Genomic DNA, 14,664 nt, shown 5'->3' on the forward strand with positions numbered 1-14,664 from the left:
TGAATTTGGCCATCACGTGTTTAGAAAAAAACATAAAAGAATTACAGTTTAGGAAATAAATAATTTTGACCAGGAGATGCCCATAGAGACCCATTCATTTTACTGGATGTGACCAACTGCTCACATCACTACTTTAGTGATACATTTTGTGAATTTGTGTTTATATAAACATAAGAAATGACATTAAAAATACATATTTTTTCAAATAGTAGATTTTTTTGTAGTTTTTGATGCATTTTGAAATTGTTTTTATAAAATGCCACAGAAATTTGACTGAATGTAAGTGTGGGTGTATCCATGTGTGTGTGTGCGTGTTTGTGTGTGACTGTGTCTTTCTGTGTGTGTCTGTGTCTTTATGTGTGTGTAAGTTTTACTGTGTCTTTGTGTGTGTGTGTGTGAGTCTGTGTTTGTGCAAGTGTGTGTATGTGCGCGCATGTGTGTGTGTGTACCTGTGTGAGTATTTTACATCTTTGTTTTGCATCTGTGGCTGTTTTTTGCCAAATTCTATAAAAAATGTCGTACCTTTGTGTGTTTGTGTGATTGCTCTAGTACCAGGCCTACCTTTTTGTGTTAAAATATTTCGATTTATTCTGGATGCATTAATTTTTTTGACAAATAAAAATATATATATTTTTTTTGCATTTTCCTTTTTCAATTGGGGTCATTTTTATCCCCAAGGGACTATTTAAGTAACATTTTACACCTCTTTAGAACGACCGAATCAAGCCCAGTTTTTTTATATCAATCTTGACAGATAATCTGGAAAGTCACAAAATCTTATTCCACTGAGATAAAGGGAACCATGTTTAAGATTGACCCCAAGGGTCTTATTAGGGTTAACAACAGTTGCACTACCAACACAACAGGTTTGGTTGTTTTTTATGCAATATTATTGATGAACATTATGAATTAATAATTTATGTATTAATTAAGCAATATCGCTCGAGTAGGAGTGCGATATAGCTCCATATCATCACGGCTGTGATTAGGCCAGAGGCACGAGGCCGTAGGCCGAGTGCCGGAGGCAATCACAGCCGTGATGATATAGAGCTACACCACACGACTCCGAGAGCGATATTGCTTTTATACAACAGTTCGACGGCACACGTTTGAAAAACGAAAACTAGAAAACAACAACGGAGTTATTTTAAAAGCCTCTTTGTTTGAGAACTACTTCTTCCGCCACGGATTTGAGGGCGGCCAGAATGACAGGTAAAACTTTCGGCTGCTTTGAAGCTCATAACAACTCAATGGACGGAAAAGCCGTTACTTTATATTACCGTTTCGTGGTCACAAAGTGTAGTTTTAAGATTAGTTCAGTCGAGAATGTATATGTATTATATTTAAATCTGCAGTCGATTAGTAAAGATAGCGCCTGTTTGAACGTTTGCTTAGTGAGATTCAGTACGAATGAGGACCAAAGCATGAGCGGACGTCAGTGTTCACTCGCCCCGCTGACCACCGCCCTCTCTGGGCTACATCTCTGAAAGAGATACCCTGGCTCTCATGTTGGCCTTGCTTGTTTATGATCGTCAAAATGAGATCAAATCAGCAGTATTTGGTGTCATGATCAAACTATTACTTGTTTTTTAATTCATATTTAGTGTCTTTTGTGTTGTTATTGTTTTGGCGCGAGGTAAAAGTTAATAAAACTATACGTGTATAAAGTTACTATTGCTTTCTCATTTATTCTTAACGTGATACGAGCACTCGATTATTATTATTAAACTTTGTTCTTGTCAGTACTATATAAAACGGTTTTTTATAAGTGTCAGAGAGATGTTTTTGCATGCTGCTTATAAATATACCAGTGGCGATATCTCATAACATGTTTTAATAGTCAGGTCACGATAAAGTAAATGATCAATGTCCACATTTAAAAGCTGCGGTGCTTACCTGCAGTTCCACGGTGTTTTCGCGTTCTGATGAGAAATATAGCTGCAGAAAAAAAAAGAGTGTTTATATTCCTCTTTCCAAGTGTTAATCGTCCACACGATGTGACAAGCCATTTCTCCCATTAACTTTAACGTAACATCCAAGAGCGCTGATCTTTGACAGACTGATTTATGAGCTAGTAAACTAATGAGACACACGGAGAGTGAGAGTCTGTGTTTTTCCATTCAGAGATGAGCCTGCTTAGGACCTCCATTCACTAGGTGGCGGAATGATACGAAAGGTGAAGCGGTTACAGTGCCGATATCAGCACAATATCGCATACCTCTTAGCCAATCAGATTCGAGAACCAGAAAGAACTGTTGTATAATTAATAATATTACTATCATGCTGAAATTACATATTGCTTTTAAACACCTAAGCAGGCCGCACAGGGTTTGTCTCCATTCTTACCATAAATAATCTTGTAAATGCCAAATAAATAACTAATATAATCTTCAAGGGTTTTAAGCATAAAACCCGAGACTAAAACACGAGGTGATGAATAAAATATGTGAACGGACACTTCATGCTGTGTTCTGATTTGTTTCGGCATTCGAAAGAAGCCAGTACTCAATGTCTACCTCTGCAGGGGACCTCCAATGGGACCACTGACACCCGACGTTGCCCTCTAGAGACGGACATATGAACTAACAGTAGGATGAGCTGGACACTTTCCCAGACAGACCCTCAGGAAAGCTGTTTCAGTCTATACAATACACATGAATGAAACATATTCTCTGAACCACAGACAGATCAGTATGTGTCCCAATAAACTGCAGCGGAAACCATCGAGTGACCTTTCGGATGCCCCCACACTGACTTTTGTACAATGCCTAAATGGAAGGGAAGTTTACTAAGAAGTGTTGTTTGCTTTGTGTTATTTTCCTAGTGTGCACCGCAGCCAATACAGAGATCAATACGGACGGAAGTGAAAGGGAACCCATGCGGTCGCAAACCCGCCTCTCCCTGAAGGTATTGTGACCTTACTCGAACAAACATTATTAAGTCAAGATCAACTCACAAATATCACGAATCCTCATAAGACTATGCCTGCATCATATAGCACAGTGGTTATCAAACTTTTTTGGCTTGCACCCTCCTTGTCTATACGGTGTGTCCCTTCACACACATCCCCCAAAGAAAAAAATATATGACATGAAACATTCTAACACTTACTTTTTTTAATTAAACAAAACATATTAATTATTACTTTGTAGTGCTGTTGGTTACTAGCCTTATTTTACAATCTTACATTGCATTACCTTTTAAGATACATTGTTACAGTTCCCTTTCATGGGAACTTCCGCTGCGTCACTGCGATGACACTTTGGGGACGCCTCCAGGGGTAAGTGTGTCTGAATGTGTAAATCAAATTCAACCAATGGTGAGGCTTAACGACAAAGACAGGGTGATACAGGAGCCAGGAGGTATATTGCTATCTGAAATATTGACAAAGACGGCATTACAGGGACGCAGGAAGTATGGCAAAGGAGACGCAGCGTCTCATTCCCTTCTCAGGGAACAACAGTTACATACGTAACCTGAGACGTTTTCATGTCTCAAACACAACAATGCAAAAAAGCATTTTGGTATGAATCATATTCTCATACAGAAGATATAAGCATTTTAAGTGAACAGTTTAGCACGTGTGCTTAAAAAGTCTAGAAATTTTATGATATTATCCTACAGTACACAGGGAATAATATGTTTTTTTCCAGAAAACTTCTTGCATGAAATAGATTCAAGCACTTTCAATGACCTGTATCCATGTATGTATATTTTCTAAAACTTTCCAGGGCCTTGAATTTTTCCCCCTAGATTCACAAACCTTCAAGGATTTCAACGACCTGTGGGAACCCTGGAGGTTTAACAAATTAAATATTTGTTAATTTTGTGAGATAATAGTAAGTGAACCTGTAGCAATGCAAGACTTTATCTGACAATAAAGTTATATCATCATCCCGATCATCATGAATCTCACGATAACATAACATGCAAGTCTATATTTATGTAGATGCATCCACTCCACTGTAAATCCAGTCAGCTGTAGTATTTACTTAAGCATGCAAAAAAGAGATAACCAGATCTGTTTGTGTACCGGAGTGAACAAGATGTTATTAGGGTTTCAGACCCAAGCTTTAAATTCTCAAGATAAGGCAATACATCATGTATACCAATCTTATCAGCAGAAATCACGCATAAGAAAGAGCGATGCATCATGGGTAATACCTTAACTTCTGACATTAAGCCTCAAGCTGGTGTCTTCAATCTACAGGCCTGATCTAAAATATTATGCAAACCTCTTGAAAGAGTTTTTCACTGTCAAAGAGCTCGACGGACCCGAGAGAGCCCGAAAAGCAGTGAAGAGAGAACACCCACTGTTGACGAGGAGAGATTGAGGAACCCCTTTCTCTGCTTGTCACTCAATGTTGACGTTGTGGAATGACACTGTGAAGTTTATGGTTTCCTGTTGAGAGTGTGCATGCATCAACACAGGACACCTGTCTCTACTTTACCTGTATGTGGAGAAATGGATGACGTAGAAAATGTATTTTCTGAGAGTCTGGGTATAGAAGTGTCATAGTCTCTGGTATCATAATAGGCCATCAGGTCGGGATGTGTGCACCTGGGTCCTCTGTCAGGAGCTCCGGTTCACAGCTGGAAGAAACAATAGTGTCATTAAACCTCCCAAATCCATCACGGCACCATATAAACCATAATAAGACAGCTCAAAATGTGTATGTTTTGACTAAGGGTGCTTTAAGAATAAATCCAACACCTGCTTGCAAACATGTCACAAATATGGAAATTAAAATAAGAAAATAAGCCGGCTACACCGAAATAGATTATTGTGCAATGGATGACATCTGTGTGTGCAACGACAAGTACCTTTTAATAAAGTGGCTTTATCTTAAAAATAGCTGGGCTATCGCACACTATGCATTCAATCTCTCTTTTTGGACAAACCAATGTGATGTTGAGTTTAAGTACAGCATATACTCTGTTACCAAACTCTGTGGTTTTTCGAAAATACATGTTTCCATTAAGGAAATGCCAAAGGGGAAAAGATCTGTCCCTACCCAGAAAAGCATTAATCAAATCTCCTCTGGTTTCAGTGGGGGCCTGGAACCACGTCTATCACTGTAGCCTGAGGACAAAGATGAGCATTGAAATTAATGAAAATGACCAGAGTATGAGAGAGAGAGAGAGAGAGAGAGAGAGAGAGAGAGAGAGAGAGAGACAGAGAGAGAGAGACAGAGAGAGAGAGAGAGAGAACGAGCTGGCGCACATGAGGGGGGCATTTAAACAAGATGTGTTATTTTGAATTAGACGGATGTGTCTCAAACCATAAGTTCTTATAAACATTTATTTGGTAGGCACTAGTGATTTTATCAAAAAAACTTAAAACTTGGAAAGACACATATTGGACAGTCAGGACTTATGTCATGTTTAGTCTCGGTGTTTCTAGTATGACCCACTACTTGCATACTATTTTGCCACACACAGTATACGTTCCCAACAGTACATACTTTTAGGACATGTAGGGGAACTGAAAAAGAATCAAAGTTTATGTCACCTTTACCTTTTAGCTTTACCTTCTGTAGAGACTTTGAGGTATTGTTGCACTCTCATCTTTTACGTTACGCCATATTTTGCGGTTTTAAAGAGGCATTCAAACGAGACACGTTCATGTGTGCAGGCTGCGTTTTAGTTACGCGTCAGATGCGCGTTAAAAACAAGCGCGTCAGTTTAAACACCTAAGTTTTTTTTAAAATAAACGAACTCTGTATTTTCAAAGTTTAAGTTCATTATGCACCGTCAAACAATTCTGAATGCTATAAAACGCGTCGTGTGTTAACGCCCCCAACACCTGCAAAGCGCGCGCGGACGCGGCATTCTGTGGGAAATACCGCGTGTGGAGAGCAGCTCAGACTAAATATAGATCAATCTCAAGGGAATCCGGACGTTCCTCACATCCTTATTTTCGTGTGAAGTTGGATAGCTTTATTCTTTTGCATATTTTTCGGTTTAATTTTTAAGAGGGAGAGAAACAGTCCTCTCCACGTGGAAAACGCACTGTTTTAACGAATTTGTCTATTCTTCTGTATGTTCCCATTTAATTTCAAGATAAATATATGGTAATATCAAACCTCTACTTGCGCATTTTGAAAACGCATGGTTCCTACATAGGAATTACCAGTGGCGGGCACTGTGGAAAACGCGCAGTTTTAACGAATTTTTCTATTCTTCTGTATGTTCCCATTTAATTTCAAGAGAAACATATGGTAATATCAAACCTCTACACGCGCATTTCGAAAACGCACGGTTCCTACATAGGAATTAGCCTACCAGTGGCGGGCACTGGATCCAACAAGTGCATACGCGGAGCTCGACTGCGTCTCAAGAAGCGTTTTACGCAGCAAACAATCAGATGGAGACGTCTGCCTAACGAACTGGGGTTCGAATCGATCGACTCACTAAACGGATCGCTCACCAACGCGCACATACTTAGTTTGTCGCAGTAATAAAACGCGCGTTTGTACGATGCGTGCGCGTCTGCTTGTTGGATGGAGCCGCCGCAGTTGTTTTCCCCCGCTGGCTTACATATAGCTTCAAACAACCTATAGAGACTTCTTCTTTGCTCGAATTTAAGCTCTGAAATCTAGAACAGCCGAATACTTGTACATTATCACACCTGGTCTCTTGGAGAGCGCTGCGCAATAGCGCACGCTGAGAGAGTACCATCGGACCTTTCCATGGATTTCTCTCTCTCTTTTAGGATCACAGTCTTTTCTCTACGCGTCTTCGGTGAGGGTTTAGTCTGATCTGATGAACGAAGGCTTCCAAAAAGTGAAAAAGTTCTGCTGTACTGCAAATCATATATGAGGATCGATACACGAGTGCTGTCCAACACAGACCGCAGAAATGCCTATGCATCCGGTGACTTCCACTTTGATGTACCGGGGAATCTGCACCATTCCAGATATCCTTTCATATCGGGCACCGGTCAACCTTCCTGAGGATGAGGTTGAAGGTGAGTGAAAGAGTCCTGGTGGTATTTGAACACATATTGGTTTTCAGATAGATGTGTACGTCAAGTAAATGAACACTGAATTCGTGGGTCTGTTCCGAAATAGACGGTAGATGTTTTGCGCACCTGTTTGATGTCTGAATGACCCAGATGTTAGGAGCAAGATATGTTAAACTTGATAGAAAGGTTTTGTTTTATTGATTTGTAGATGTTCTTTTCCTAAAACAGGATTTGGCAGTATGAAAAGAAAAGTCTACTTTAAACGCGTGGAAGTCTCGTGTTATGCGTCTCCGTATCACTCAATATGATGTATCAATGCATACGTTAGACATGTGGTTTTTGGAAAGTGGGTTTATTATATATCAGAATGAAAATATTTTCATAGTATGCAGCAATTTAGACCCTAATTTTGATTAGTGATCCAACTTTATCCTTGATGTACTGTAAAAATTCTTTGCCATACAGTTTTACCTTTTTACATCTTAAAACATTACTGTACGTGCACATGCAATGCAATGCAATGCATGTGCAATGCATAGATGATCTTGTATCACACAATTTACCTTGATAAACTGTCATATAAATATCATTTGTGGTCCTAGTCACAATTTCATACAGTGTGGATCTGTATTGTAAATGCCAAACTTTAGAAGGGAACATTTACGTTTGATATGATTCATTAAAGTTACTTTCTATTACATTTGGACTGATTGTGATCAAAGGGGCAGTTTTAAGTGTCTCAGAATTTAGTCCTTTAAGGTTCAGGTTTTTTAGATGGGATGTTTTCTATCTGAAGTCACTGTAAATGTGCCCTTAACCATATAAAACCCTTAGCTTGATGCTCAGTCTTAATAAACTTTAAAAAATTAAAAATTAAAAAAATAAGGATTGAATGGTCACACTTAGGTGTGTATTTGGCTACACATCCAAAAAGAAATCATTGTACTGTATGTGTGACATACCACCCTCACCGAGAGGATACGATATGATGCGGCAAAGCTACTGTAAAACATCAGGCATCAGGTTTTATCCCTGCACCATTTCTGCCTTTGCGCATATTTGCTTAAAAAGTACACCAGATTAAATACTTCACCCATTAAATTGCTCTTATTAGACAGAGGAACAATACAGTTGCCTCACGCTGATAAAATAGGCCAAGTTTATTCTCGTCCTAGGGATGTTTAGTTGTTTATTAATGAATCTTGAATCATAGCCGGATTTCACTTTGATCTTGCTGATGTGTGTAACACGCCGGGGGCAGAAACCGAGACGCAATTTGGGATCTGGATTCATGCGTCCTTATTTCAGTTGGCAATTTTTAGTTAATCATAAGTTCAACCGTATTAAAAATGAAGACCGTGGATTACAGCCCAAGCAAAGATCAAGGAATTCATTATCAGGCTCAAGTTCAAGAACACTTGAGGTCTGGTTAATCTGAAGACATTATCTCATGATCGCATGCTCAGACACTCAACATCTTAACCTGCTGTTAATGTCCCTTCACCAAAGTTTAATTCCATTTAATAAGTACTTAGTTATTACCCATCATGCATCACAAATCAAACTCTAGAGTTGGACTTTTTGTTTCCACTATCAATCAGTGATCCATATTTACAGTACACTGTTCATTTACATTACATGTATGCATTTGGCAGATGCTTTTGTCCTTTTAGTGACTTAAAGGGATAGTTCACCCAAAAATGGAAATTTTGTCATCATTTTCTCACTTGCAGGTTGTTACATACCTGTATAAATTTCTTTGTTCCGATGAACACAAAGGAAGATATTTTGAAAAATCTTTGTATCCAAACTAAAGCTTTGTTTATAGTCGTGCTTTGGTCTGCAACGCGAGCCTCCTCTGATCGCACGCTCGTTTCAACAAACGGACAAGCAGTTTATAGTTGACGCACTTGCTGTTGCACTATTCATTGAACCACCAGGGGGCGACAAAAACAAACACAAAGAAGAGGATAGAAGTCGTCGTCCGCTGGTACAACCCTGATGCTTCTAACATCAGAAGTTGATATATAAATATGAGTAAATGAATAAAACATCACTCTCTTAAATATGTTTTTATTAAATATTATCATTTCATTAACGTTTTTACTAAACAGGCAGTACAGACATCTTAAAGGTGCAGTGTGTAATTTTTAGAAGGATCTCTTGACAGAAATGCAAAATAATATACAAAACTATATTATCAGGGGTGTATAAAGACCTTTCATAATGAACTGTTATGTGTTTATTACCTTAGAACAAGACCTTGTTATCTACATACACTGAAGGTCCCCTTACATGAAAGTCGCCATTTTGTGCCGCCATTTTTCTACAGAAGCCCTTAAGGGACAATTGTTTTTACTAAGTTGTCTCCGACGATGACATGTTTGTCCAGTGGCAGCTACCGTAGCTTCTTTATGTGTTTCAAAAGCGAGGGGTGAGAAGTGGACCAAGCCGTTGGCTGCAATTCACAACCTCACCACTAGATGCCGCTAAAATTTACACACTGCACCTTTAAGGTTTGTATTTTATTCCTCATCCAGTGTTCATTTAATACAAATATAAGCCAAAATTCTGATTCATATGTAAAATAATTTGTGTATTAAACTACTTTACTTCCAGAGTGTCAAATAAATAGTATATGCATTGTTTTGCATGGATTGATCAAAGAGATACGTCACAGGCTTGTATGCTCGGACAAAATCGCCTCGAGTTCAGTCATTTTCGGATGCGGAGCCGTGCGTGCAGTTACAAAAATTGCCTTGCACACCTCCAACGCGCACGACTCCCCACTCCGCGTTGATGGCATTTTTGCCACGTGCACCAACGCACCTGTGTGGATGCGTTGAGTATAAACATTCATTTATCATGAGCCCCATTCACTTCCATAGGAAAAAAGAATACTATGGAAGTGAATGGGGCTCACGAAGGGTTTGGTTACGGACATTCCTCAAAATATCTTCCTTCGTGTTGATCAGAAAAAGATATTTACACAGGTTTGTAACAACATGCGAGACGGGCGCGACCCCGACCGAGCCGCCCGGCCTACCCCGGCGAGGGGGGCGACCGGACGGACGAGAGGGGAAGGCGGATGCGAGGGCCGCGCACCGCCCGGACGGGGGACTCGACGAGGGCGCCGCGGGACGGCCGCTCCCCCAGCCGCGGCTCGGGCCCAGGCCCGCTTCGGACTCCAGCCCGACCGACCCGGCCCTTAGAGCCAATCCTTTTCCCGAAGTTACGGATCCAATTTGCCGACTTCCCTTACCTACATTGTTCCATCGACTAGAGGCTGTTCACCTTGGAGACCTGCTGCGGATATGGGTACGGTCCGGCACGAAAATTACACTGTCTCCACGGGATTTTCAAGGGTCGACGCAGAGCTCACCGGACACTGCCGGAACCGTGGCGCTTTCCAGGGCGCAGGCCCCTATCTCGGGGCGAACCCATTCCAGGGCGCCTTGCCCTTCACAAAGAAAAGAGAACTCTTCCCGGGGCCCCCGCCGACGTCTCCCGTTTCGGTTGCGTTACCGCACTGGACGCCTCGCGGCGCCTGTCTCCGCCGCTCCGGGTTCGGGGATCTGAACCCGACTCCCTTTCGATCGGCCGGGGGCGACGGAGGCCATCGCCCCGCGCTTCCAAACGGTGTTCGCCAACTGCTGTTCACATAACCCTTCTCCACTTCCGCGCCCGCCCGGGGCAACCCCCCTTTTATTTTCACACCTCCGCGCTCCCCCTATCGAGAAAATTATGACAGAATTTTCATGTTTGGGTGTACTATACCTTTAATTTAAATACATTACGCAATGTTCTGCCAATTGAGCTACTGTTTAGCATTCACACTGTATCCGTATTACTAATAAACATCCATGATGTTTTTTTTGTACAAGATGCATTCAATAAAACCTTTAATGCTCAAATGAAATTTAGTTATTAATTCAACTGGCAGGTATACATTGTATCAGTACGTGTATTTCCTGGAATCGAACCCACAACCGTATGCACTGCTATTGCCATGCTTTATCGACTTGGCTACAGAAGCATCACGCAGAGGGAATTATCCAGATGCCAACTGCCCTCGAGACCACGCGCCACACGATCTGTGCCACTGCTTGACATTCAAACGCCAGGCTTGTTTGGTTCATCATTAAAACGGGTTGGCAGGAGGAAATAAGGCAGTGATTAGATTTGGTGCTGTGGATGGATTTCATCAGTGAGCTCATTGTCACGGGGAAAGTATGGGTGATATTTGCTGTCTGCGAGAGCACGACGGCTCCTCTTGATCAAGGGCGCTCCGACAGCCCATCCTGGACCGATGTACTGATGGTTTACTAAAGGCTGTACAGCATTTCTCATGTAGATGAAATTATTATTAAATACAAACAAGCAAAGTTGTGTTGACTGCCAGAAAACAATGGTAAATAGGTCCCTAGCTGTCACTGGGGCACTACCATTTTAAAAAGTACACCTTTGCACTGGAAGTTTTCATATTAGGAGCTCAGAGGTTCATATTGATACCAAAGAGTGCATATTGTGATATGTATTAGGACAAAATATGATTGTATATTTATGTTTTTTTTTAAAAGGATACTGACCCAGTAACAGCTTGGGATGATTTGTTTTCCATATTTCAAGATAACATGTGTATGCAGGGTTTTGAAAGTGCATTTCTTTTGTGGTATGTGTACAAATTATTATTTGTTTAATGTTTAAGATAATTATTTACAGCAGTTTTTCTCATTCAGAAAGCCATGCTCAAATTTCCCTTCATTGCCTTTTGCAAATTCGTTTATTACCTTGTAAAATGTTACAGGCTGGGTTTTCCTGATAAATGTTTCAAATTATGCTTATAAGAATGCTATTTGTTATTTTATGATACAGTGCCTGTTTTCCAAACCAGCATGTATATCATTATGATGAATGGCTTATGCATAGTTTAAAAAAAAGACCCAGCGTTGTATCGAAAATAGACAAACCCAACTTGTTGAGCTGTAATTTTACCTATGGAACATGATCTTTACTTAATATACTAATTATTTTTGCATAAACATTCATAATTTTGACCCATACAATGTATTGTTGGCTATGGCTACAAATGAAGAGTTTGGTTCCAAAACGCGATAAACGCCATAAAAAAAAGAGTTACCGCCAAAATCAGTATTGTATCTGGTCAGTATTTAAAAGTAAATTTTACGCAAAATCTGATATCCGCCGTGTTATTCTGTCATCTTTTCTCCCTTGTTTTCCAAAACGCCACTCCTCCTTTCCTGCAGAATGCAATAAATCTGCTTAACAAATCACATTCGACGCATTGTAAACAACAATGGCGGCGCGCTGAATACACACAGAATCCTAGTTTAATCCAAACTCTACAAATATACACGTGTGACTTATGACTGATTATGTGGTCCAGGGTTACAATTGTCATTCACTAATAATTTTTTCCACTAGTTAGCACACATTTCCATATCCTTCAAATTGCGCAAATTGAAAATACGGCCAGTGGAAAACGCCAAAACTCATATATCGCAAAAAAAGGTATATATCGCAAAACTGCAACAGAAATAAGGTGTGTTCAACTTCATACGGCGCTGCGCAGACCGATTGGTTGTTGGCTTGAAGCAGTGCATGCCGGTTAGAAATTTTGTCTGACTTGAGCTGGCAACGACGGCATGTGGTGTATGGCATTAAAGGGGACATTTCACTTTTTTAAGATGTCAAATAAATCTTTGGTGTCCGCAGAGTACATATGTGAAGTTTTAGCTCAAAATACCATATAAATAATTTATTACAACACGTTAAAATTGCTACTTTGTAGGTGTGAGCAAAAATGGGGAGCCAAATTTCAATAACCTATTTTTTCACATGCTTGCAGAGAATGGTTTACCAAAATAAGTTACTGGGTTGATCTTTTCACGTTTTCTATGTTGAAAGAAGCACTGGGGACCCAATTATAGCAAAAAGTCAGATTTTCATGATATGTCCCCTTTAACTCTTTTCCCGCCAGCGTTTTTTTTTTAAAAGTTGCCAGCCACCTTTATTAGTTCTCTTTTTATCACCCAAATATGGGTAGGTTTCTTCAAAAACACCAAATTTTGATAATTCCATTTTTGTGAAGGACTTTGATAGAGATCAGATGCAGAGCGATCTTTAAAAACATACACAGAGTTATTTCTCTTTCACGTCAGGCGTTACTTCAGGTTGTAAAAGTTGCAGCACCTAGTGGATAATAGCGGTATTGCGGAAAGCCGGAAATTCTCGTCATTGGCAGAGAAGCGTTTTCTCTTAATTGATGATATAACTGGTCAATGACGGGAAAAGAGTTAAAGTACCACGAAAGCGATTTGTGATTGGTCGCCTCACAGATAAAAACGATAATTTGCGTTTCATGTTTAATCCGATCTTCAGTTCCACTAATACGCATTATAAATTCATGTTTTTATAACAGGTACAACTCCTTCATATAACCGTAATATGTTATATTGTGCCGTGTAAAAAAATAAAAATGAAAATAAGAGAAACTAGTAAACTTTTATTATCAGACTCCAGGTCCATTAGAATACAACAATATATAAACCACAAAAGATCAATTAAAATGTTTTCCGTTATGTTTTCCGTTATTTTCAGGCATACAGTATAAGCAGCAACTAAACTATTCAATATTCAATTTTCTGGTTGCAACTTTGTATCAAAATTTTCAAATTCACTCTATTTTGCTTAATGCGTGATTAAAAACAGGAAACACGGGGCACACGTCACTACGGCAAGTCACCTGATGTGTGTAAAAGTCACATGATCCTTCTTTAAAGATGCTTGTACGTGGCTGCTCCCAGATAAAATGATCATTCCTTGCCATTGTCGTTTGGATAACACGCCTGCATTTCCTTCCATTGAACAGTGATATATGTAATCTTCCCAATCAGTTGTCATGAATTGTGGAATGACTGATTGTGGGAGGAAAAATTATATTTTATTCCTATAACACAGGGTAACGGAAACACCATAATTTTCGTAATAATTTTATTGACATTTGAAAATTTTGCCAAAGCAGATTTGTAATGGAAACCAGGCTATGGACTTATTTTTGAAAACTTCAAATTTGAAATCTAGTTCATGAGTAACAAACCAATTTTATGAAGTGAATCAAATGATTCATTTAGAAATATAGACATCACCACTACTTTGTTAAAGAACTTTCATTGTGTCAATAAGAGCCAGTGGATGTCACGATTTTGACTTCACAAGACTGTAAACATGGTTATATATGGTGCTTCAGTGTCCTTTTTAGGATTTATGAAAGCTTCAGTTCTGTTCATTACACTGCATAGAAATTCATGAACTTTCCATTTTTGTTCCTTTGAATAAAGGCGGTCATAAAGGTTTGGAGTAAATACAGTGTGAGTAAATAGTTTTCGGATGAGCTGTTCCTTTCAGTCACGATGATGAATGGTCTGACTGAAATAAAACACGTTTATTCTGTTGTTTACCTGCAAGAGCAGCATCACGGTTTGGTTAAATTCTGCATTTAGTGAAATGTTTTCCTCTCTGTGTGTTGGTAAAGAGAGATCAAACATCTGTTTGGCATGCAGAGGGGTTTAGAAATAGACACACAAACAGAAGAGTGATTCACTCGAAGGTGTCTCACTGACAGACAAACAGCACAGCAAACAAACATTCAACCAGCCGACTTCAGCTTTCTTTTT

The 14,664-nt window shown here is 39.6% G+C and overlaps 1 protein-coding gene across 1 annotated transcript in view; it reads left to right on the top strand.

The window, feature by feature from the left end:
• The first annotated feature begins 2,799 nt into the window (after nt 1-2,799).
• Nucleotides 2,800-14,664, top strand: part of cabp7a (calcium binding protein 7a) — a 68,656-nt gene continuing 56,791 nt past the window's right edge. The window contains exons 1-2 of the mRNA XM_055198421.2: nt 2,800-2,907; nt 6,716-6,970. Coding sequence (XP_055054396.1) covers nt 6,862-6,970 — 109 coding nt within the window. The 5' untranslated portion in view covers nt 2,800-2,907; nt 6,716-6,861. The remainder of the gene's footprint in view (nt 2,908-6,715; nt 6,971-14,664) is intronic.

Source organism: Misgurnus anguillicaudatus, chromosome 22, assembly GCF_027580225.2.
Source record: "Misgurnus anguillicaudatus chromosome 22, ASM2758022v2, whole genome shotgun sequence".
Lineage (NCBI taxonomy): Eukaryota > Metazoa > Chordata > Actinopteri > Cypriniformes > Cobitidae > Misgurnus > Misgurnus anguillicaudatus.